This window comes from Salmo trutta, chromosome 32 (genome assembly GCF_901001165.1).
Source record: "Salmo trutta chromosome 32, fSalTru1.1, whole genome shotgun sequence".
NCBI lineage: Eukaryota > Metazoa > Chordata > Actinopteri > Salmoniformes > Salmonidae > Salmo > Salmo trutta.
Window position 1 is genome coordinate 20,071,752 of NC_042988.1, and position 25,496 is coordinate 20,097,247.

The 25,496-nt window shown below is 44.0% G+C and overlaps 2 protein-coding genes across 6 annotated transcripts in view; both read left to right on the top strand.

Moving 5' to 3' along the window:
* The window catches only part of LOC115171352 (microtubule-associated serine/threonine-protein kinase 1), a 64,006-nt gene extending 47,582 nt beyond the window's left edge, over positions 1–16,424 (top strand). For 4 of the 5 annotated variants that reach the window (XM_029728080.1, XM_029728081.1, XM_029728082.1 and 1 more), the window contains 16 exons: positions 355–431; positions 629–837; positions 962–1,100; positions 1,226–1,358; positions 2,049–2,214; positions 2,304–2,405; positions 2,750–2,872; positions 7,322–7,431; positions 8,706–8,866; positions 9,035–9,306; positions 9,405–9,635; positions 9,845–10,074; positions 10,262–10,384; positions 12,005–12,141; positions 12,277–12,464; positions 12,588–16,424. In XM_029728080.1, the coding sequence (XP_029583940.1) occupies positions 355–431; positions 629–837; positions 962–1,100; positions 1,226–1,358; positions 2,049–2,214; positions 2,304–2,405; positions 2,750–2,872; positions 7,322–7,431; positions 8,706–8,866; positions 9,035–9,306; positions 9,405–9,635; positions 9,845–10,074; positions 10,262–10,384; positions 12,005–12,141; positions 12,277–12,464; positions 12,588–14,260 (4,074 nt within the window). In that variant the 3' untranslated portion in view covers positions 14,261–16,424. The remainder of the gene's footprint in view (positions 1–354; positions 432–628; positions 838–961; positions 1,101–1,225; positions 1,359–2,048; positions 2,215–2,303; positions 2,406–2,749; positions 2,873–7,321; positions 7,432–8,705; positions 8,867–9,034; positions 9,307–9,404; positions 9,636–9,844; positions 10,075–10,261; positions 10,385–12,004; positions 12,142–12,276; positions 12,465–12,587) is intronic. The other variant, XM_029728085.1, reaches the window with a different exon arrangement.
* Positions 16,425–16,743: 319 nt separating this feature from the next.
* Positions 16,744–23,794, top strand: LOC115171353 (cysteine protease ATG4D). The gene is made up of 11 exons (XM_029728086.1): positions 16,744–16,884; positions 19,864–20,104; positions 20,193–20,276; positions 20,406–20,579; positions 20,738–21,014; positions 21,111–21,178; positions 21,269–21,417; positions 21,525–21,603; positions 21,690–21,766; positions 22,045–22,164; positions 22,694–23,794. The coding sequence occupies exons 2-11, from the start codon at positions 19,870–19,872 to the stop codon at positions 22,871–22,873; spliced, it is 1,443 nt and encodes a 480-aa protein (XP_029583946.1). The 5' UTR covers positions 16,744–16,884; positions 19,864–19,869; the 3' UTR covers positions 22,874–23,794.
* Positions 23,795–25,496: the final 1,702 nt, after the last annotated feature.

Genomic DNA, 25,496 nt, shown 5'->3' on the forward strand with positions numbered 1-25,496 from the left:
TCTGTCCCTTTGGGTTAAGTCAAACTGTAGTCCAAGGCCCTGCTGACTAATGAATATGACTGCTTCCTCTACTAATTACTTGGCACAGTGGACATTACCCTACATAATTGAGTCCATTTGCTTTGATTATAGTCTGAAGTCAAAGCAGGATATCCTCTAGTGCCTTGTAGGCCTGCAATCAGCCCTCCTTCAACCATCAGGACAGGTACCAAAATTCAGCTAACTGGACAAGAAGTCAGGAAGACAAGGGTAGCACTGGGGGAGAAAGAGACGACGTCACTCCTGTGAGCCTGGTGTTGGAGGTCTGGCCAGATCCAGTCTCGTCTTACCCTGCTGTCATGCTCTCTCCCTCAGGGCAAGATGAGAGCTATGAAGACGCCCGAAGAGGCTGACTTCCAGACCATAAAGCTCATCAGCAATGGAGCCTATGGGTGAGTGTGGGTGTGGGTATGGGTGTGAGTGTGGGTGTGAGGGTGTGTTCACGCATATGAATGTTACATAAGTACATGTCTCTGAGCCATCTTGTTGATGTCCATTGAATGGTTTTAGGAGAAAACACTGGATTTACTCAGTAAAATGTGTAAAAAATCTGATTACTAACTGTGTGTATGCGTGTGTGTGTCTCCAGGGCTGTTTACCTGGTCCGTCACCTGGAGACCCGTCAGCGTTTCGCCATGAAGAAGATCAACAAGCAGAACCTGATCCTGAGGAACCAGATCCAGCAGGCCTTCGTAGAGAGAGACATCCTGACCTTCGCTGAGAACCCCTTCGTGGTCTCCATGTTCTGCTCCTTTGAGACCCGCAGGCACCTCTGTATGGTCATGGAGTATGTGGAGGGTAAGTTAACACAGTAATATACTGGACACCATTACTTGTCTGTTTAGGACAAGAACAGCATTTAGGACACTGCTGGTGATGGGAATGTTAGCAGTCAGCCTGATCACGTGTTATCTGTTGCCAGGGGGAGACTGTGCCACCCTGCTGAAAAACATCGGGGCGTTGCCTGTGGAGATGGCGCGCATGTACTTTGCCGAGACCGTCCTGGCACTGGAGTACATCCACAACTATGGCATCGTGCACCGCGACCTCAAACCAGACAAGTAAGACCTCACTTGGGTTGGCATTGAACAATTATCATATGGGACTCATTGGAGTGAACTCAAAGTTTGATTATATTACAAACACGAAGAGTGTTTCAGGTAACCTTTGACCTGTCTGTCCCCAGTCTTCTGATCACTTCCATGGGACACATCAAGCTGACTGACTTCGGCCTGTCTAAGATGGGTCTGATGAGCCTCACCACTAACCTGTACGAGGGACACATAGAGAAGGACACCAGAGAGTTCCTGGACAAACAGGTGTGCACTGTATATAGAGCAGAGAAACCCACCACAGTACACACAACCTTGGCAGGAATTCTAAATCAATTTGCAGTAATATATTTAAATTTCTACATTTTCCATAACCATTCAGACAAAAAAACTATACCTAATCAATTTTTTATGTATTTATTTCTAGACAAATTAATAAATTAATGCTGAATTTATAAATGTGTGCATATAGTTGTCAAACCGTGAAGAAATGAAATGATCAACATCAAACAAAATCATAATCATAATGCACCAATTTGTAAGTCGCTCTGGATAAGAACGTCTGCTAAATGACTTAAATGTAAATGTAAATAGCCAAATATGCCTCAGTTATTATAATCAACTGTCTTTTCAGATGTTTTGTTTTTCCCACCCTTTGAATAGTGCTACTTCAATTAAATCCCCAATTATTTATTGGCTCGGCTTTCTCACAGCCACAGATCTGTTAGCATTTGATGAATAGCCATCTGCACATGAAAACACAACGTGCAAAGCTTTCATGTTTAATCCTGGCATTCTCGCATTGATCCCCTCAGCTTGGCAGAAATGTGTATTGGCCACACATGTCTCACACTCACATTTAGAGAGAGACTGGCCTTTGCATCTCACCAGTAGTGTTTTATCCATAGATATGAATACAGAGCCTCATAGGAGCGCTGTGGTTCTCCCCTCCATCAGGTGTGTGGCACGCCAGAGTACATCGCCCCGGAGGTGATCCTGAGACAGGGCTATGGGAAGCCAGTAGACTGGTGGGCTATGGGCATCATCCTCTATGAGTTCCTGGTGGGCTGTGTGCCGTTCTTTGGAGACACGCCTGAGGAGCTCTTTGGACAGGTCATCACAGGTGAGAGGTCGGGGGTTAGTGGGTTCATTAAGCAGCATATTAAAGCCATTTTGAAGCCAATGCAACTTATCTCTGTCTGTCTCTTGTAGATGACATAGTGTGGCCAGAAGGTGAGGACGCTCTTCCTGCCGATGCCCAACATCTGATCTCTACTCTGCTTCAGACCAACCCACTGGTCCGACTGGGCACAGGTCAGCATAAACGTGCATGTTTATAACATGCTTAACATCAGACGTGTGCTGTAACAGAGATGGACTAAACTGCCTATTCATAGTGAAAATATAGATTCACTCAACAACCCACATCTTATCTCTCTCTCCCCCTCTCTCACTCGCCCTTTCATTCTCACTCTCCCTTTCATTCTCTCTCTCTCTCTCTCTCTCCCTCTCTCGCCCTTTCATTCTCACTCTCCCTTTCATTCTCTCTCTCGCTCTCTCTCTCTCGCTCGCACGCTCTCTCTCTCTCTCTCTCTCTCTCTCTCTCTCTCTCTCTCTCTCTCTCTCTCTCTCTCCCTCCTTCTCTTTCGCTGCCCCAGGCGGTGCATTTGAGGTGAAGCAGCACTCGTTCTTCACTGAACTGGACTGGAACAGTCTGCTGAGACAGAAGGCTGAGTTCATCCCCCACCTAGAGTCAGAGGAGGACACCAGCTACTTCGACAGTGAGTCTCTCTCTAACTGCACTGCCCCCTGATCAAATGGAGGGGAACTGTGCTGATTTGTTGCATTCTTAATGTATAGAATCACCATAAGGCAGTGGTATTCAAACTTTTTCAACGAGGACCCCATTCTCTTCTCCAGAATTTCTAGGGAACCCATTTTTTTGCAACAATTTCTCGTGACCCCAGCCCACCCCACCCCTAATCTATTGACAAAACCTTAATAGGTAAATGTTGATTTTTACGTCAACAAATAACCTTCAATAACATTTGAATCAGAAAGATCAGTGCGAAGGCCAAATTACAGAGGAATAACTTTTTGAGGTTATTAAATCCTTTCAGTCTTGAATAACCCCAGGGCTTGATGGCATACCGGTAGAGGTATATCAAGCCTTTTTTGATATATACTAAAAGCTCAATTGTTAGATTGTTTTAACTACTCCTATAGAAATGGTAGTCTGTCAGGTACTCAGCAGGAAGGTCTGATTTCACTATTATTTAAACAAGACCCAGATGGCAAATATAAAGACCCAGTCTATCTAAAAAACTGGAGGCCTCTTACACTTCAATGTTGTGATGCAAAAATACTAGTGAAATGCATAGCACAATTAAAAGGGTTTTACCAGGTATTGACCATCCTAATCAGACAGATTTTTTACATGGACGATACATTGGAGATAATATACGACAACTACTAGAAATAATAGAACATCATGAAACATTTAAGAAGCCAGGCCTGGTATTTATAGCAGATTTTGAAAAGGCATTTGATAAAGTAAGACTTGATTTTATTTATAAATGCCTGGATTTTTTCCATTTTGGTAATTCTCTTATAAAATGTGTAAAAAATAATGTATAGCAACTCCAGGTGTATATAGTAAATAATGGCTACTTCTCAGAGAGTTTTGAATTGTCAAGAGGAGTTAAACAAGGGTGTCTGCTGTCACCATATCTATTCGTTATGGCCATCGAAATGTTAGCTATTAAAATCAGACCCAATAACAACATTAGAGGATTAGAAATCCAAGGCTTAAAAGCCAAGGTATCCATGTATGCCAATGACTCAAGTTTTATATTAAGTCCGCAAGCTAGATCCCTGCAATGTCTCATTGAAGATAACTTTTCTGTACTCTCTGGGCTAAAACCTAATTATGATAAATGTACAATATTACTTATTGGATCTTTAAAAAATACAACTTTTACATTACCCTGCAGTTTACCTATAAAATGGGCTGATGGTGAAGTAGACATACTTGGTATTCATATCACAAAATATATAAATAAGCTCTCCACAATGAATTTCAATAGAAAACTTGTAAAAATAGACAAAATCCTGCAAGCATGGCAAGGTAAATACCTGTCTATCATATCTCAGTTTACTCACTTACTTATGGCGCTGCCTACTCCTGATGATTTGTTTTTGAAATCATATGAGCAAAAAATATTTCGCTTTATCTGGGACGCTAAACCAGACAAAATAAAACGTGCCTATCTATTTAATGAATATGAATTGGGTGGGTTGAGATTATTAAATATAATAGCACTAAACCTCTCTCTAAAAGCTTCACTTATTCAAAAGTTTTATTTGAACCCTAAATGGTTCTCAAGTAGATTACTAAGAAAAGCTCATCCATTGTTTAAAAATGGCCTTTTCGATTAATTTGAAAATTATACTTTTTTCAAAGTATCTCTCTTTTTCAAGCTGGCTACAATTTCAATTTCATCCTCCTGAAAAGATAGAACAAATATTATAACAAATGTTAAGGCTGAACTCAAATGTGCTGGTTGATAAAACACCTGTATTTATGGGAAAGTTTGAAGTTTGGAAAGGGTATTTTCTTCTTTAATGATATTGTAAATTGGAATGGAAGAGTTATGTCCTTCATGGAGTTAACAGAATTGTACCGGAAGGTCTGCTCGATCCAAGAGTACAACCAATTGATTACAGCATTACCCCTAAAATGGAGGAGGCAGGTGGCAGCGGGAGGAGGTAAGGAACTGGTCTGTCTGCCCAATATAAAGGATAAAAACTGGCAGAAGAATAAAAATAGCATAAATAGGAAAGTATACCAGTTTCATTTGAGGACCAGGATGTTGACAACTGTGCCATACAGATAGCAAAATAGCAAGATAGTAAGATTCAAGACTTTGTGCTTTTCAGCTAAAAGTATACTATAGAATTCTTGCCACCAAATGTTGGATATTTGGGGAATAAAATCATCGAAGCTCTGCAGATTTTGTTGTGAGGATACAGAATCAATAGACCATTTATTTTGGTATTACCCTCAGGTAGCCTGTTTCTGGTCTCAGGTTCAGGAATGGCTGAAAATGCATAGCGTTGATCTAAAATTGACCCTAAAAATAGTACTGTCAGGAGATCTGGAGAGACCTGGTCAGTCAATTACTAATACTCTTAGTAAAAGTATTTATCTTGAACTCGCAATCTGTGGATTCTATTCGATTAGATAGATTGAAATTGTACGTTAAACATCACAGCATAGTTGAAAGATATGTGTTGCATAGAAACCCGAAGTGGGTGGCCAGCAGAGATAGATGGGATGGGCTAAGGGAAGCGTAGGGTTTGGATGTGGAACTGGAGACAAGTGGGAGTGGAGTTGCTGTGCGGGAGATAGAATGATGGTCAAAGATATATATATATTTTTTAAAGTCAAAATAAAAACATAATAAAAAGTATATTTGAATGACACTGGAGGGTAGTGTTTTTACAACTAATGCCGGTTTGCCTGAGGCTGATGCCATGCAGGTGTTTGTACACGTGCATATACACACACTCTCATTCAAATAAACGCATACAAGAACAAACACATACATGTAATAGTGCCAGACATGCACACAAACATATACAGTTGGGATTGCTGCTATGATTTTAGTTGTCCTTGATGTCCTTTGTTTAAATTATTATTAAAAAAATGTTTTGCATTGTTCGCTGTTTTCATCTGTCTTTTCCTTTTTTCTCTTTAGTTCATTTTCTTGGCTGTTGGTGCATTGGGGGGTTCTTGGGGGTGGGGAATGGAATTAATTGTATTTTATATATTTTTTTTTCGTCTTGTCGGGACTGTGTGAGGGGTCTCGAATGGTTGAGGGACAGCTATTGGGGAGCTGTGGGAGGGATTTTGGAGGGTTCGGGTTCACGTTTTTTGGCCTGGAGGGAGATCTGTCAACATGCCCTTGAGCAGGGCATTAACCCTGGATGCTTCTGTGTGTCGCTCTGAATGGGAATCTGTTGGATGACTGGTATGATGTAGTTGTTGACTGGTGTGATGTATGATGTAGTTGTTGACTGGTGTGATGTATGATGTAGTTGTTGACTGGTGTGATGTATGATGTAGTTGTTGACTGGTATGATGTATGATGTAGTTGTTGACTGGTGTGATGTATGATGTAGTTGTTGACTGGTATGATGTATGATGTAGTTGTTGACTGGTGTGATGTATGATGTAGTTGTTGACTGGTGTGATGTATGATGTAGTTGTTGACTGGTGTGATGTATGATGTAGTTGTTGACTGGTGTGATGTATGATGTAGTTGTTGACTGGTATGATGTATGATGTAGTTGTTGACTGGTGTGATGTATGATGTAGTTGTTGACTGGTATGATGTATGATGTAGTTGTTGACTGGTGTGATGTATGATGTAGTTGTTGACTGGTATGATGTATGATGTAGTTGTTGACTGGTGTGATGTATGATGTAGTTGTTGACTGGTATGATGTATGATGTAGTTGTTGACTGGTATGATGTATGATGTAGTTGTTGACTGGTATGATGTATGATGTAGTTGTTGACTGGTATGATGTATGATGTAGTTGTTGACTGGTATGATGTATGATGTAGTTGTTGACTGGTGTGATGTATGATGTAGTTGTTGACTGGTGTGATGTATGATGTAGTTGTTGACTGGTATGATGTATGATGTAGTTGTTGACTGGTGTGATGTATGATGTAGTTGTTGACTGGTGTGATGTATGATGTAGTTGTTGACTGGTATGATGTATGATGTAGTTGTTGACTGGTGTGATGTATGATGTAGTTGTTGACTGGTATGATGTATGATGTAGTTGTTCACTGCAAGTATATTGTATGTTTCGGATAGTCAATAAAAAAAACAAAAAATTAAAAAATAATTTAAAAACATTTGAATCTCTTATCAAAGAAACCAATAAATGAAATTACTTAATAAAATTGTATTTCTCAAAAAGGTTTGCATATTGTTCTATACAATAATCTTTACACTTTGTTCCTAAAAAAAATGGTTTGGTCACAACCCCGACTTTGAATACCACTGGCATAAGGGATAGAGATAAGAACTAGCTGTGTTTGGAGCTTTGAGGCACTTGTCCATGCTATTTGTCTGTTTTCATTTGTAAGTGTGTGTGTGTGTGTGTGTGTGTGTGTGTGTGTGTGTGTGTGTCATGTCCTCTTCCGTCCCCAGCCCGCTCGGACCGCTACCACCACGTCCACTCTTATGATGAGGACGACACCAATGATGATGAACCTGTCGAAATCCGTCGTTTCTCCTCCTGCTCCCCTCGCTTCAGCAAGGTCAAACTCTACACTTACTCATCCTTACCTTAAAACTTCAATTAAACACAGTCTCAAATAGCCGACCTGTCCATTTTAATAGCCGGCCAACGGTACACATTTCAGCAAATAAACACCTGTTTCAAATAAACGCTGGGTCTAAATTAATTGTTTACAGCATTACCATGAATTACCATGAATTGTTTACAAGGTTTAATGTTTAATTTGTTACATTAAATAATTCAGTAATGTCTCGAAATAGTGATGGCAATCATCAGTTTTTATCACCAGTAAGAAACTGCTAGCCATTGGCTGCTAACAGATGAGAACTGCTAGCCATTGGCTGCTAACAGATGAGAACTGCTAGCTAACTGGCAAGCACAAAAACTGTCAACAACTTCAGAAATACAGACCCCCAGAAATCAGCTGTTCGCTCTAGTGACGAAAGTAAGAACTGCAGAAAAAAATGCACATTAAAAGGGGAGAATAATTATTCTGTCAAGGGTGGGGGTTTTTATACATTTTTATTAGAGGCATACTAAGACAAAATAAACGTGGAACAGTGTGTAAATGATAGCACATTAGTGCAGGAAATTAAGATATTGATTAAAATACTGGAAGTGAATGCTGGAATTAAACAACTTAGTAAGCAAATGAGCAAACGCTGTGTGCATTTAAGGAAAGAGACTCATGACTCAAATAGAAGCCTGTGTCTAATAAGAGCCTGTTGTGTTCAGTGATTCAAGCAAATAAACGCCTGGGCTATTAATTGATGTTTACGCTAAAACCTATACTTCGGCCTAATCAGTTCTTCTGTCTCACCTCCCTTCTCCAACACTCCTTGCTGAACTAGATGAACTTGATGCCCCTCATTATAAAAGTCTTGGCCATGTAAACGTGTCTTCTCTAAAGCCTGTCAGTAAATCTCATAATCCTAAATTCTCATGATTCTTTCTTTTAAAATGGTTTCAGTGGCACAATTAGCTTTCACAGATTAGTCAAGAGGGGGAGATCTGAGCAGAAAGAGACATACGTCTGAGCCAAGTGACTTAATGTGACTATCACACATGGTAGACTAAGTCATGAAAGAACCTCTTTGGTAACCTTGGATTTTATTGACACACATGCCTCAGACATATGTATCTTTCTGCTCAGATCTCCCCTTCTTGACTAATCTGTGAAAGCTAATTGTGCCACTGAACCCATTGTAAAAGAAAGAATCATGGGAATATGTGTAATTTTTCCCTCTGTGGGTGCTGAAAGCTTATGCGTCCTCTCGCTGTTGGGAACTACAGGTGTACAGCAGCATGGAGCACCTGTCCCAGCTGGAGCACAAGCCCTCAACGGTGACCCGGCGGGAGCACAAGGGCCCCAGGGAGGACCGGGCGGCCAAGAGAGAGAGCCTGGGCAGCCTGACCTTGAGAGATAAGAGCTGGAGGACAGGATCACCTGAGATGTGAGTATGACCACTACTGTACTCTGACTAGTACTACTGCCCTCTTACCTTGCATAACAAGTAGGAAATGTGACATTGTTGGTCCTCATTATCAAGGCTCTCATCATCATTACTCATTGTTTGTTTTGATAAATACAATAAATCTATTCTGTGCTGTGTTGTGTGTAGGAAGCGACTGTCATGCTCAGAGTCCTCCTTCACTGAGAGTGACTCCAGTCCTCCATCTGGGGCCCGGCGACGCTTTTCTGCCCTCATGGACACTCACCGCTTCGCCTCCCCACTAGAGGCCGATCCTGAGCTGCCCATGCCCACCAGGCAGCCCCCAGTCAAGGCCAGGGGCACCTCTCTGGAGGGGGCCATGGGCACCACATCCATGGGCACCACATCCAGCCAGGGGGATTTTAGGAAGGAAAAGGAGGGCAACGGTTTGACTGCTGGAGGTGAGGGCATTTGGCATTGGATATTGGATGAATCCTGGCTTGACATACACTTTGATACCTACATGATATTATTCCTCCATCTTTCTGCTCTGCTCCAGACAAGCAGCTGAGGCCAGCTGATGTACCAATGGGAGTCATCCCCAGCCCCAGCAGTACTGTGACTGCTGGGGCCACAGAGCCCCAGGGGTCCCGGGCCACCAATGAACTGGTCCTGAGGAGGGTCCGCCACAGCCAGCTCTCAGCTGAGGGAGAGAAACGCAACTCGCGACCCGTGACCAAGGTCATCAAGTCTGCCTCCACCACAGCCCTGTCTGTCATCATACCTACAGGTGAGGAGCTGGAAGGCAAGGAAGTGTGAGAAGAGCGGGGCTGTCTGTTGCTAATGACAATATTAATGTTAAACAGTAAAACGGTTAACTGGGCTTGTTATGGAAAATAGTACATTTCTTAAAGATTATCTATTGCTTTGACCTTCAATTGACTTATTCAGATGTTTTTTCTCACACTTTATTCCTGTGATTCTCTCCCCCCTCCTCAGTGGAGCAGCATGGTACGTCCCCCCTGGCCAGCCCCATGTCTCCTCGATCCATCTCCTCCGACCTGTCGTCTCGTGACTCCTCCCCCAGCCGAGACTACTCGCCCACGGTCAACGTGCTGCGTTCTCCCATCACCATCCACCGCTCTGGGAAGAAGTACGGTTTCACCCTCCGAGCCATTCGAGTCTACATGGGAGACAGTGATGTCTACAGTGTACACCACATGGTCTGGGTGAGACAGCGATAGAGATGATATGTTCTGTGTTCATTTCCATGGAGAAAGTAGTGTTAAGTAGACATCACTCTATTGAAGAAGTTCTGTATCATAACAAAGCATCGCTACAATTGTAGTGGAAAAAACAGACTTGTCCAATAGCATGATGACTTGTTTGATTGATGTTGATCTGTTTCAATCACAGCATGTGGAGGACGGAGGCCCTGCCCAGGAGGCGGGACTCTGCGCTGGTGACCTCATCACTCATGTGAACGGGGAGTCTGTCCACGGGCTGGTGCACACTGAGGTGGTGGAGCTCATTCTGAAGGTGAGAGGAAAGAAACAGCGTGTTTTTTTCTACATATAGAATACAGGTGAAGCCTATCATACACTGTGTGCACAATTATTAGGCAAGTGAGTATTCTGATCTTATCATTATTTCTATGCACATTTTCCAACTCCAAACCATATAAACTTGAATGCTTATTGGATTGAATCATTTTCAGGTGATATGTATTTGTGTAATGAGGGAGGGTGTGGCGAAAGTGAATAACACCTTATATCAAGGTGTGCATAATTATTAGGCAGCTTCATTACCTCAGGTAAAATGGGCCAAAAAAGAGATTTAACTGACACTGAAAAGTCAAAAAATTGTAAAATGCCTTTCAGACGGATGCAACACTCTTGAAATAGCTAAACTATTGAGGCATGACCACCGGACAATCAAACGTTTTGTTGCGAATAGTTAACTGGGCTCATAAAACGCATGGAGAAGAAAAGGCGCAAATTAACTGCGAAAGACTTGAGAAGAATTAAACATCAAGCTACCAAGAACCCCATTATCCTCCAGTGACACCATATTCCAGAACTGCAACCTACCTGGAGTGTCCAGAACTACAAGGTGTCAAGTGCTCAGAGACATGGCCAAGGTCAAGAAGGCTGAAACACGACCACCATTGAATAAGATTCACAAGTTGAAGCGTCAAAATTGGGCAAAGAAATACCCGAAGACAGATTTTTCAAAGGTTTTATGGACAGATGAAATGAGAGTGACTCTTGATGGACCAGATGGATGGGCCCGTGGCTGGATCAGTAATGGACACAGGCACCACTTCGAATCAGGCGCCAGCAAGGTGGAGGAGGGGTACTGGTATGGGCTGCTATTGTTAAGGATGAGGTAGTTGGACCTTTTCAGGTTGAAGATGAACTGAAACTGGAAGATACTTTCTTCAAGCAGTGGTACAGGAAGAAGTCCTCAGCATTCAAGAAGGCCACGATCTTTATGCAGGACAATGCTCCATCACATGCGTCCAAGTACTCCACTGCTTGGCTAGCCAGCAAGGGCCTCAAAGATGCCTGAATAATGACCTGGCCCTCTTCCTCACCTGACTTAAATCTTATTGAGAACTTGTGGGCCCTTCCCAAACGTGAGATTTACAGTGAGGGAAGACAATACACCTTTTTGAACAGCATTTGGGAGGCTGTAGTTGCTGCTTCAGCGAAAGTTGATCGTGAACAGATAAAAAAACTGACAGACTCCATGGATGGAAGGCTCACGGCAGTTATTTAAAAGAAGGGTGGCTATATTGGTCACTGAATATTTTTCAAAGGCCAAAAATGTTATTTGATTGTCATTTTGTGTTACTTATTTGTTACACTTACTCTACAAATTGAGAATAAAAAGTGATTTGGTAGAAATTATTTTTGTAATTTAGTTGCCTAATTATTGTGCACACTAATAGTTGCCTAACACTTATATATTCCCCTGAGAAAGGCAAAACTCACTATTCCTTTATTAAACATTCAGGTTTGAGATGCAATAACATTTTGGATTGACTGAGAGCATTGTGTTTGTTCAACAATAAAATGAATCCTGAGGAATACAATTTGCCTAATAAGTGTGCAAGCAGTGCATACTGTACGTTTTTTGTTTCCGTTGTTTCTCCAGAGTGGAAACAATGTGACGGTGACCACCACGCCCTTTGAAAACACCTCCATCAAGATTGGTCCTGCCCGCAAGTCCAGCTACAAGTCCAAGATGGCACGGCGCAACAAGAAGACAGGGGCTAAGGAGGGACAAGAAAGGTACAAGTGGGTTTCTCTGCACAGCAGATGCTACACTATGATTTCAGATGAGCGCTCTAGAAAATCAATGTCATTGACTCTGTTCTTCTAACTCTCTCATCCTCCCACCTCTCTCTTTTCACTTCTCACTCGCAGTAAGAAGCGCAGCTCATTGTTCAGGAAGATCACTAAGCAGTCGAACCTGCTCCACACCAGCCGCAGCCTGTCCTCTCTGAACCGCTCTCTGTCATCAGGGGACAGCCTCCCAGGCTCCCCCACCCACAACCTCTCTGCCCGCTCCCCCACACAGAGCTACCGCTCCACCCCCGACTCCACCTACCTGGGTCAGTATGAAGGGCAATACTCTACCTACATTACTGTACAGCACTCCTCTTAGCATCTGCACCATCACATAACAAAATAATACAGTTTGAATTATTGCTATATGTCTCTTCTTCACTCCTCAGGCAACTCTTCTCAGAGCATCTCTCCAGTCTCCAGCACCCCTAACTCCCCGGCTGCCTCCCAGCACATGAGACCCAGCTCCCTGCACGGCCTCTCCCCCAAGCTGCACCGTCAGTACCGCTCAGCCCGCTGCAAGTCAGCTGGCAACATCCCCCTGTCCCCCCTGGCCCACACACCCTCCCCCACCACCTCCTCTCCCCCACCCCTGTCTGGCCACACGGTAGGTAGCTCCAACACCACCCAGGCCTTCCCAGCCAAGCTCCACTCCTCTCCCCCTGTGGCCCGTCCCAGGCCCAAAAGCGCAGAGCCCCCCCGCTCACCCTTGCTACAGCGGGTTCAGTCGTCAGAGAAACTGGGCGCGACCCTCCTGCCCTCCTTTTCATCTTCGTCATCAGCTTCCTCGCCCCTTGCAGGGGGGGTGTCAATGCGTAAGCACAGCCTGGAGGTGTCACATGGGGACTACAGGAGGGAGTCTTTCCACTGCGAGCACAGCCTGCAGAGTCTGCTGGAGATGGAGGGAGAGAACGGGCCCGTTCTCCCCTCTCCCTCGTCTTCCTCCTCCCCCTCTCCCCCCACGGTTGGTGAGACAGGGTGCCTGAAGCCTGTGAGGAGGCTAGGGAGACAGGAGTCTCCCCTGAGCCGGGACACACTGCAGACAGGGAGGGAGAGAGCTGCCCAGACTACAGCATCTGACCCTCACACTGACAGCACACCTGTTAAAGTAGAGCCCAAGACCAGCGCTGGGGAGACAGCTAAGACATTAACCCCTTGTGAGGCTCTGAAGAGAAAAGCTTCCCCAGTACCAGGTGAGGCCCAGCCTAGCCCAGCCTCAACCCCATCCACTCCAGGGGCCAAGTCCAGCCCAGCAGACAAACCTATAAGCTCTAGTGCTCCAAGCTCTGAGACAGCCAGTGGAGGCCCTAAACCCACTGAGAGGGCCCCAGTCCAGGCTACATCCCAGAGTCCGCTCTCCCAGGAGCGTAAGCACCAGGCTGTCCAGACAGACACCACCCCAGCAAGCAGAAGCCAGAAGAACAGTGAGGAGAAAGGGAGTGTGGGCCCAGACAAAGTCACTACACAGAGGGCGGGAGCTACAGAGTTGGCCAAGGTAAGTAAAGACACACATATGGGAGAGAGCACTTTGAAAGGAGGGATGGGTGGCATTGACAAAGCCACTGAGAGCAAGGTTAAAGGACCTGCTCCTTCAGTCCCAACCCAAGCACCAGCCCCAACCCAGGCCACATCCCCTCTTACCATAGGCCCAGTTCCTGCTTCAACAAAATCCAGTGCAGACAAGGTTTCTGTTCTGTTGAGCAGCTACCGAGGGGCCAAGGAGGAGAGGAGTCACCTGGAGGTGGTGGAGGAGAACCCTATGTCCCCTTCCTCCACTGCTGCCTCCCCGTGCTCCAGCAAGTCACGCCCCGTCTCCCCTGGTGACAAGCCAAGCTTTGTGACTCAGCTGACCAGTGTGGCCAAAAACGTGCTGGGGCCTATGAAGATGGGATCCCAGGAAGGGCCCAAAGGCGGTGAGGAGAAACGGGGAAGTTCAGCAGGAAAGTCTGAGGCTCCGTCTGGAGGTGGTCGACGGGGGGCTCAGGGGACATCTCAAAGTCCTGCCGGCTTAGCTCAGCCTGAAAAGGCAAACACGAGGAATTCAGGTAAGCAACACTCCTGATCTGCGAGTGAGGGAAAAACCTGGGATCTCCCGGAAAATGCCTTTTGGATCGGAATATCATGCCACCGTATTAGGCACGGACAGGGACCCTCAAAAAGGGACAAAAACATGTACACCTAAAGAAACACACACCAAATAGCTAGAAAATACAGACCTGTAGATAAAACAAGAATATGTGGAGGAATGTGCTTTAATGCTGTTCTCAAATGTGTGATTGTATGTACTGTATGTGTAATGTATATAGTAAAAGCGTGTCTTCTTGCATGTTCCAAATTGTACATGAGAGATGAAAGAGAATATTTAAAGAGATGAGGAAAACAATCTAACAGACCTGATGGTAGTGAACACTGTGAACATCATGTCAACAGCCCCCACATGTTCCCAATGTAAACATCATGTCTATAGGCAGGCTTCTGTCACAGTCTGTCACCACGAGGAACATTACCCATGTCCGTCAACTTCGATGCCATCTCTTCACTCAGTTAAAATACAAAGATAATACAAAGACCTTGTTCTTTTTCTCACACAGTACCTGAAAAAAGATTGAGAGAAGAATTGTTGCATTGGTGTAACATGCATTGGTGTAACATGCATTGGTGTAACATGCATTGGTGTAACAAATTGAGATGTGTTCCTAACTGGACTAAGATGATGACCTGCTTGCTAAATGTGGAACTTGGAATTGTATTGTGCAAAGAAGATCTGAATGAATTTGTTTGAGTGTTTTAAGGGCTGAGTCCTGGTTGGATTTAGGTGGACTATCTGAACTTGCACAGGGACACTATGCAATGGGATTTTTAGGTATTTTCCTGTGTGTCCCCTACAATGTACCCATGAACGGATGTTAGGGAGGTAAAGGTTTGCAATAAGCCAAGCAAGCAGATATATTGTTCTACGAATTGTCTGCATTGACTCCACCCACTGGGCACACACTGGTTGAATCAATGTTGTTTCCACGTAATTTCAATGAAATTACGTTGAACCAATATGGAATAGACATTGAATTGACATCTGTGCCCTGTGGGCATTGTGAATTGTGCAATTATTTAGGTTCTGACATGAATACAGTGCTAATGAATTGAACTAAAGAAGTGGAACCCAGATGTCTCTGTGTGTGCATTAAGTGTGGTCAGGTGATGAAATAGATACTATAGAATGGGAGTCTTGTTTGAGACTTACTCGTACTCTGGCAACGTAGGCTAGAACTCGCTCCCTTTTCAATGTATGCAAAATTAGCGTTGTATAATGTAATGTGCGAATAAAAGTGCCAGTTTTAATTGAGGGATAACATGTTGTTTACAGTGATGTGTAATGATATGCAAGTTCTATGTAGAATTCCTAGTGAGATCTGAGAGCCCGCCATAGACCTAGGCAGCACTCTCATCAGTGACATAACTTAATATGTTCATGCCCATACCTGTATCAGACTGCCATCTTGTGGTCATCAAACAACTGTCCTGAACATAGTATTTGAGGTCAAAATGTAATTTACACATAATCAGTTCACAATTTAATGACCGCAAGATTAGATTTTATCCAAGATATTACCCTCATATCTACATTATTTTCTATTGTAACCATTGTTCCATTCATATAGCTACTAGAAACTTGTTTGTTTGTCTAAATACAATTTGAAAAAACTTTTGTTGTGTGTATTATGACCGATAAAGAGAGATGTATGATACTGATACAGTGCTCCTAGGAGATGACAAACAGCTCATATTTAGATGAATGCTAGTTAAAAGCTTGTGTTTGTGTATGGGGGGGGGAGAGATTGCACTTTATTTTGTGTCAAATTTATGTATCTATTTATTACACTATTTATTGTATTTGATTATTTGTCACTTGCTCTCAAATGGTTTACTTGTGCATTGTTCTTTGAATTGTTATTTATATCTCTAAATTGTAAGTCTACAAATGAGAGAATTTACCAAATCTGTGTGGTTGTCCTATTTTGTGCAGTTATACTTCTGTCATTCCATAAGAGAGTTGCAATACACCATGGCCTCTGTCCATGTTGACTTATTTGTGAGTTTTGACTTTTTTATGACACTTCTCTCAGTTCATGTTGTCCATGTCATTTTATTCCCTAGGCACTGTTATGAAACCAATGCAAAAAAAAGCCTAAAGAGTAATAAAATCCTTAAAGAGAATCCTTAAATTACCATGTGCCTGTTTGTGTTCGTGTTGTGAGACATAACTTTGACAGGCAACTTCTAAATGGATTTCAGATGGATCTAGAGCAGGGCCACGTTCAGCAAACTTTTCCAAACCTTGCAGATAAACATTTCATGAATAGAGCAATACATAAATCCTTATTCCATACGTCAGAGAGGCATGTTTGTTTTACGTAGCATATATATGAACGTTCCAAAACGTTGCGTCATGCTGAACACGCCGCTGTGGAGGGAGTAAATCAATAAGGGTAAATGCATAGGGTAAATGAAACGTTGGTCCTTTATTGACCAATCACGATACCGATTGCCAAGTAGACAAACAGGAAGTCAGGCCGCTAGCTAATCATGGGATAACTTGTTCTTGAAAGTCATCTCCAGTTTCAACGATTATTTTGTTGACAATAGTTTGTACGTGAAACATACAAGATGACAGATATGTAAATAAAGGTAAGAGGACAAATTATCGACCAACTATAAAGAGCTCAGGAGAGAAAAACAGCTAATGTTAGCTTGTTTACAGAATATAATAAAGACATGGATGTCGTTGGCTAGTTAGTTAACCCGCTGTCAATTAGTTATTAGCTCACTCACTAGCAAGTCAGCCTGCATTGAGTTCGCTTAAGATTTGAAAGCAATATACAATATTTCTGTTTGCTATATTTTTACAATGCAACGTTAGAACACATTGTCAACAAGAAGCTCGCCAGTGACAAATGAATACCAACGTGCTTGCCATTGGCATTGTGTTGGAAAAAATGTTGACGATTCATCTGGAATGTTGAGACATGTAGTTACCTCATCCCTAGGCGTGTGTGTCACTGTAATGTTAGCTGGTTGTCAACACGAATATTATTACTTACGTTAAACAATTCAGGTGCTGACTTATCACACAACATATCACAGATTGTTAGCTCGCTACTGATATACAGTGCATTCGGAGGTATTTAGACCCCTTGACTTTTTCCACATATTGTTACATTACAGCCTTATTCTAAAATGGTTTAAATAAATGAGCTTCCTCATCAATCTACACACACTACCCAATAATGACAAAGTGAAAACAGGTTTTTCGAAATGTTTGCAAATGTATTAAAAACAAATACCTTATTTACATAATTATTCAGACCCTTTACTATGAGACTCAAAATTGAGCTCAGGTGCATCCTGCTTCCATTGATCATCCTTGATGTTTCTACAACTGGATTGGAGTCCACCTGTGGTAAATATCAATTGATTGGACATGATTTGTAAAGGCACACACTTGTCTATATAAGTTCCCACAGTTGACAGTGCATGTCAGAGCAAAAACCAAGCCATGAGGTTGAAGGAATTGTCCGTAGAGCTCCGAGACAGGATTATGTCAAGGCACAGATCAGGGGAAGGCTACCAAAACATTTCTGCAGCATTGAAGGTCCCCAAGAACACAGTGGCCCCACCAAGACTCTTCCTAGAGCTAGCCGCCTGGCCAAACTGAGCAATCGGGGGAGAAGGCCCTTGGTTACGGAGGTGACCAAGAACCCGATGGTCACTCTGACAGAACTCCAGAGTTCTTCTGTGGCGATGGGAGAACCTTCCAGATGTACAACCATCTCTACAGCACTCCACCAATCAGGCCTTTATGGTACAGTGGCCAGACCGGAGCCACTCCTCAGTAAAAGGCACATGACAGCCCGGTTGGAGTTTGCCAAAAGGCATCTAAAGGACTCTGACCATGAGAAACAAGATTCTCTGGTCTGATGAAACCAAGATTGAACTCTTTGGCCTGAATGCCAAGCGTCACGTCTGGAGGAAACCTGGAACCAACCCTACGGTGAAGCATGGTGGTGACAGCCTCATGCTGTGGGGATGTTTTTCAGCAGCAGGGACTGGGAGACTAGTCAGGCTCAAGGAAAGATGAACGGAGCAAAGTATCGAGAGATCCTTGATGAAAACCTGCTCCAGAGCACTCAGGCCCTCAGACTGGGATGAAGGTTCACCTTCCAACAGGACAACGACCCATAGCACACAGCCAAGACAATGCAGGAGTGGCTTTGAGACAAGTCTCTGAATGTCCTTGAATGGCCCAGCCAGAGGCTGGACTTGAACCCGATTGAACATCTCTGGAGAGACCTGAAAATAGCTGTGCAGCAACGCTCCCCATCCAAGCTGACAGAGCTTGAGAGAATCCGCAGAGAAGAATGGGAGAAACTCCCCAAATACAGGGTTGCCAAGCTTGTAGTGTCATACCCAAGAAGACTTGAGGCTTTAATTGCTGCCAAAGGTGCTTCAACAAAGTACTAAGTCAAGGGTCTGAATTCCTATGTAAATGTGATATTTTGTTTTTTTTATATATATATATACATACATTTGCAAAAATGTCTAAACCCGTTTATGGTTTGTCGTTATGGGGTATTGTGTTTAGATTGATGAGGGGGGGGGACTATTTAATCCAGTTTAGAATAAGGCTGTAACGTAACAATGTGGAAAAAGTCAAGGGGTCTGAATACTTGACAAATGCGCTGTAGACTAGCCAGCTATAACATCTTTCAATGTATATTAAACAGTTGGATACTAGCTACATGCGAAGGCAGATGGAGCTCTACTGTGCGTAACTGCATTTTCAGTGTCTGCTGAAAAGAAAGTGCTGCTCCACAATTATTTGCCAGAAGATACTGACCCTACCGTTACGATTGTTTAAACTGAGCTACACTGGGGTCAGAACACAATCATGATTACATTAAAACACTGTGGAGCTAGCTGGAGTTATGGCTCGGAAAACGTACCTCAATGCAGGGATGGGATATGTCACTGTACTCCAAGTTTTAGCTTTATCCACACTGATGCATCGAGAAGATTGAAATATTGCTAGTTTTCCCAGAAAACTGCCCTTTTCATCCTCATGCTAGCTAGCAGTAACCACAGCAGCCATTATGGGATGGCAAGTCGCGTTGAACAACAAAGGAGCTGATTGGCTGAAAATGGCTGCGGTGGTTACTGCTAGCTGGCGTACGTTAGTAATAATACATATCCCATCACCACATTGAGATTTATATTCCGACCCATATCTCGCACTGGCTCCCCATTGTCTTAATTTAACCATGATTGAGTTTTGACCCCAGTGGAGCTCAGTGTAAACAAGCCTAACGGTAGGGTTGGTATCTTCTAGCAACAACATTATAGTCTATCTATTTGAAAGAAACCCATGTCTGAAATTCCTACTGTCATCACAAGCTAGTCACATGCCCTCAGTCTAACTCACTGAGGGGAATAATTAACATGTCATGCAGTTTAACATACGTTTGTAGCTACTTCCTGGACAGAAGACTTAGTATAAGCTACAAATATGATCTGTGCAGTCAATATCTCTCAGCTTACATCTGAGCTTTGCCCCTAATGGTAATCAAGGTTTCTTCTTAGCTGAATACGCAATGGTGTGTCCACTCTCAGGTTGATATGGCGATAAGGAAACTACCTCCAGACATTTGGTCAAGCCCAGTAGTCATGAACCCCAGTTCTCCCTGTGAGGGCCAGAGCCCTGAGGGTGACCCTCCAGACGATTGGTTCCACCTTTCCACCATGTCTCTGGGAACTCAGGGCTCTGATGGAAGCCGGGATGACCCAGAGGAACCTGAGGAGAGAGGCAGACTCAAGTCCAAGTTGGTGTCAGCATGGAACAATGTCAAATATGGTATGTGTGCCTAAAACCGTTTTGACCTAACAGTGACCAGTCACTTATTGTTTGTCATTTTATAGTTTGTTTTCCTTTGCCCATCCAGGCTGGACATTCAAGTCAAAGGCCCGCTTCAGCAAGACCTCTCCTCTGACCATGCTTGGACAGTCTTATCTGATCTGTCATGGAGGTGAGAGATGTTCTGTTGGTTGGGTAACTCCACCCTTTTAAAAGACCCACATCTAATGGTAAACTGGTATGTAACTGTATTTGAGAAAATTCTATATTGAAGGCCAGTGTCTGTCGTTTGTTTTGTCAGTGGAGAGGGAGTGCTTTCGCCGGGCCTTTGCCACTCTGCTGTGGCTGACGTACAGGCGGGGCTTCCCACAGCTGGATGGTTCCTCTCTGACCACAGACAGTGGGTGGGGCTGCATGCTGCGCAGTGGACAGATGCTGCTGGCACAGGGGCTGCTGCTACACCTGCTGCCGCCAGGTAAAAGAAAAAACACACTTGTGCATGTGGGACACACACAAACACACACATATATACAGGTACATGTTTCCAGCAGCATCTTGAAGTATCTCCTGAGTAACACACTACTACAGTTTATCACTACTTAACCTTGTCCCTTGTCTTTCTATTGTTGCCAGGCTGGACCTGGGTCTCTGCCAACCATGTTTCCAAAGATGACATGGAGGTACAGGAGTCTCGCTCCTTGGGTCCAGAGGTGACTAAGAAGGGAAGGAGGAGGAGCATAGTGTCCTTCCTGGAAAGCCGGACTGAGGTCACTCACAGACGGGTGGTGTCCTGGTTTGGGGATCATCCCATCGCCCCGTTCGGGCTGCATCAGCTGGTGGAACAGGGCACAAGCTCAGGGAAGAAGGCAGGGGACTGGTATGGCCCCTCCATCGTAGCACACATACTTCGGTGAGAATTTAGAAGCTAAACCTGCCCCCCCCCCAGCCATCTGCATTCAGTACAATACATCTTCCCTTAGTGATGTGGGGTGTCTGTTTGTTTTAGTAAGGCTGTTGACGCAGCATCAGCAGAGGTGTCCAATCTGACAGTGTATGTAGCACAGGACTGCACTGGTGAGTGTTCCCTTATCTCATTCTCACTATGTGGCAGGGCGCCCATCAGACTATAGTAGTAGGTGGTATCATTATGTGGTCCCTGTGTAGTGTACATAGATGACGTGGTGAGGCTGTGTGAGAGACCTCTATCTGAGGGCTCCACAGGACCCAGTCCAGCCTGGAAGTCTGTCATCATCCTGGTCCCTGTGCGCCTGGGAGGAGAAGTCCTCAACCCCACCTACATCAAATGTGTCAAAGTATGTGTCAAGTCAGAGTAACATGCTAGAGACATGCACACAGACACTGACAACCACAAAACATAGTGCGAGATTGGTAAACCATTCTTGTGTTTTTCTTTCCATAGAATCTCCTGAGGTTAGAATGCTGCATTGGAATCATTGGTGGCAAACCCAAGCATTCTCTGTTCTTCGTTGGGTACCAAGGTAGGTGTATGGTCTTCCTGTTGTCATTCTGTAATTTTACAGTCCTTGTACCCTCACTCTGACCATGCTCATGTTTCCTGTGCTAGACGAACAGCTGTTGTACTTGGACCCCCACTACAGCCAGTCCACAGTGGATATCACACAGGATAACTTCCCCTTAGAGGTAATGGAAGGCGCTCTCTTCCTGTTTTGGCTGTCTGTGTTGTTTGCAAACCCTATACATTATTCTATATCCATGACACTAGCCCAGGTCCTAGACCAAGATTGTATCTCGGGCTAGCAGTATAACACTAAGCCACTTATTTACCAACCTGTCTGTGCATGTTGGCGACGCTTTCGTGATACAATCAAGATAAAATCTCGGTCTAGAATCTGGACTACCCTGATGCCACCATCTCTCGCCTTAATGGGGCCTTCTTCTCCTCTCCACTCCCCCTGCAGTCGTTTCACTGCAAGTGTCCCAGGAAGATCTCCTTCAGTCGCATGGATCCCAGCTGCACTATAGGCTTCTATGCCAAGAGCCAGAAGGAATTTGAGTTACTGTGCTCAGCTGTTAGCACGGTATGTGGGGCACACACACACAGCCACTATTGCTGCTACAATGTATTATTTATCTAAGCTATACTGTATATTATTTTTGTGTATATATTTCCAAACATAAAAATTCCAAACATTAAAATGGTTATTTTGTTACTACTTTGTATTACTTATTGTGTATTATTTTTATAAATGGGTATTGCACTGTTGATGAAAGCTTGCAAGTAAGAATTTCACTGTACCGTTAACACCCTGTATCCTGTGAATGTGACCAACTTGATTTTATTTGTGGTGTCCATGTCAGGGGAATAGGCTGGCTATGGATTTGAACCTTGGACAAGATGCTGTTTACTCTTGAGATCAAATATGCATATATGAAGAGTATGCTGTGTAACTGGTGCAGAACATGTTTTAGTTGCAAGGAGCAAAGTACATTATTGCTTTTACAGTATGTCTGTAATGCAGTCATTGGTTAATGGTTAAATTGAGATGAGGGGAAAAATAAGAGCTCTCCTAGAGATGGTTCTCTCATTCATCTCTTTCTCTTCGCCAGGCTCTCTCATCATCAACAGAAAGGTACCCCATCTTCACCATTGCAGAGGGTCAGGGACAGGATGGGGGGCAGGAGGATGAGAGCGATGCACCCCCAAACTCTGTCACCCACATCCTGACCAAGGACAAGGCGAGGCTGAGAAGGACCAATAACAGCATGGATGAGTTTGTGTTATTGTGAACTAATGTAGCAGATATAAAAGTTCTAAGCTAGGTTGAATTAGCTGTATCCCTGAAAACTGGAACATCTGTTTGTTGGCCACTCTGCTAAGGGTGCTGTGAACAGACTGACTTAATGTGGCCAGCAGGGAACATCATTCACATACCAACTCATACACACGGTTACTGAACTGAGCTTTATCAGTGGCAGCTACTGACAGGGGACATGCTCCAGCATTAGCCTTTATCCCCAACCTCCACAGGCAATAACCAGGCTGGGTGAGGTGTTGCTGAATAGAACAGGCCAATGACACTATTCTTGTGTATTTATTAGTTTGGGCTAATTATTTGTTTTAAGGGGATGTGTTTTTATGAATGTAACAATATTTTTAAATTAAGGTTTTTGTATAATTGTTTTTAATTTTAAGGTTTTGATATTAGTATGGTTTTGAGGTTCTTACGTTAAATAACCTGCATTCAACTTTGTTGTTTACTATTCTACATGAAGTCATGGGTGACTATGCCTGGCTGAAAGACACTAACTGACCCTATTTCCTCATTGTGTAGATAGGCTGCTCATCCCATAGTCCTCTCCACTACAACCTTTTGTTGAACTACTTTGTCCAGCATTACACTCAAGACAATCTGGGCCCTGAGCTGCTGTTTGACGTCATGTGACAGGATGTCTGCTCTGTGAATGGTTTAGGAAATCAGATTCCTTAGACCTTGTGACGTGCACATGGAACCGGTGAAGGAATCAATTTGTCTTCTTAATGTGTTGGTTTTATGTGGTTGAGTGGGGAGAGTATAAAATAATAATTTCAATTAAGAGGCACATTCTGAGCAATATGGGGTTGCATTTGACCTGTTTTCGGAATTAATATTTTTTACATGGAAAATGAGTGGCACAATGCACTCAATAAAAGCTCAGTAAAAAAAAAAATCTCATTCAACTTCATCAGACTGATTTAGTTTAGGCCATACAAATTTGAATTACATGTTTAACGGATACCCTGCAGTGCTTCTACATTGCTTGTTATTTGGGGTTTTAGGCAGGGTTTCTGTATAGCACTTTGTGACCTGCTGATGTAAAATGGGATTTATAAATACATTTGCTTGATACCCCTCTTCAGTTTTCTCCCCACCCAAAAATCTGAACATTTTACTGAAAAATGTAACGATTATAGCTAAAATAATGTCCTCAAGCTTCTAGTAAAGAGATACGCCACTTCCTCTCGGATTATGGCTGAACTATGCTTCTTTTAGCTTCCCCAAAAGGCTAACATCTCTTGATTAGGTCGCTAGGAGTTGAATTAAGGTCGTTATAGTATTTTAACAAAGTCTACATTTAAAAAATGTTAGTATTTCTGGTTTATTGGAAAAATACATCAAAAGCAGAAATCCTGAGCGGTGTAGTATCTAAAAGGGAAAGTGCTGCACATTAGTCCGTAGGTATGGACCTCATGTCATGACCATACTGCTGGAAATACAGGTGAGAGTGGTACTGTAGCTCAGGCAGCACTAGTCGCACACAGAGCCCCTCTTCCTGCAGAGTCAGGTTCCCTCATATCCCAGGATGGTGACTGTGTCGGTCTGCCAGGGCCTGACCAGGTCCTCCAGCTCACCAGGGGGCACTCCTCCTCTGGCCACACACTTCTGTCTGAGCCTCTGTGTGGAGGCCCTCAGTAGGGCCACCTCCCTTTTCAGTCTCCCCAGGCCATACTGCTCAGCTTTCTCCCAGAACACCTGCAGAAATAAGTTGTAGAGCAGCACATCCAAACTGTTCCAGGTCCAGAGCCTGGCCTTGGTGTCCTCCTCTATCGGGGTGATGTCCGAGGGGGCGCGGATGTTCAGGTGCACATAGGCCAGCTCCTCAGGCTCCAGCTGCAGCAGAGCCCCCAGCGATCATCACCAGCTGGAAGGCCTCCTCCAGCTGAGTCAGCTCCATGGGCCAGGATGCGTTCCACTCTTGGCTGCTGAGGCCCAGGTCAAAGCTCATAGGGTTCCTGGCTAGGCCATTCCCAGGTTCTGTAGGGTCCCAGTAGGACTCTGGGGCCTCCAGGAAGACAGAGGGCTGACTTCCTGTTAGCTGTGTCAGCTGCCTTTTTGGCTAGAGTGAAGGCAGGTACAGTGGAAGTGTAGTAGCTGAAAACGGACTCAAAGGTCTGTAGAGGATCACGCAGCAGGGTGATGTAGATAGTGTTCTTGGGCATCACATGTTTCAGCTGTCCCAGGTCCAGCCGCATGTGGCTGCAGAGCATGTCGAACTGAGAGGAACCCGGTGGCAGCTTATCTACAAAGTCTGCTCGGAACCATAAGGACGTTAAAGCAGTGAAAGTTATCTGCAGTTAATATCCACCAAATGGAGGGGCTCCAAATGTACCAGAGACCTGACAGTAAATTTGATAATCTGAACATTGCAATAGAACATATCTACTCATTAGATGAATAGAGGGAACCGTATCTTACAGGAGATAGGTATGGGCACGACTACTATCTGGGTAGCTGAACTGGTATGCGTAATAGGGGAAGGCGAAAGTGAGGTTCTCCTTCTCCCCAAGGCGGAACATCAGATTCTGGACAGTGCTGCTTCCAGTCTTGTGTGTTTTGAGGAAAGCTACAGGTGGAGGGCTCCTCCTTGTCCT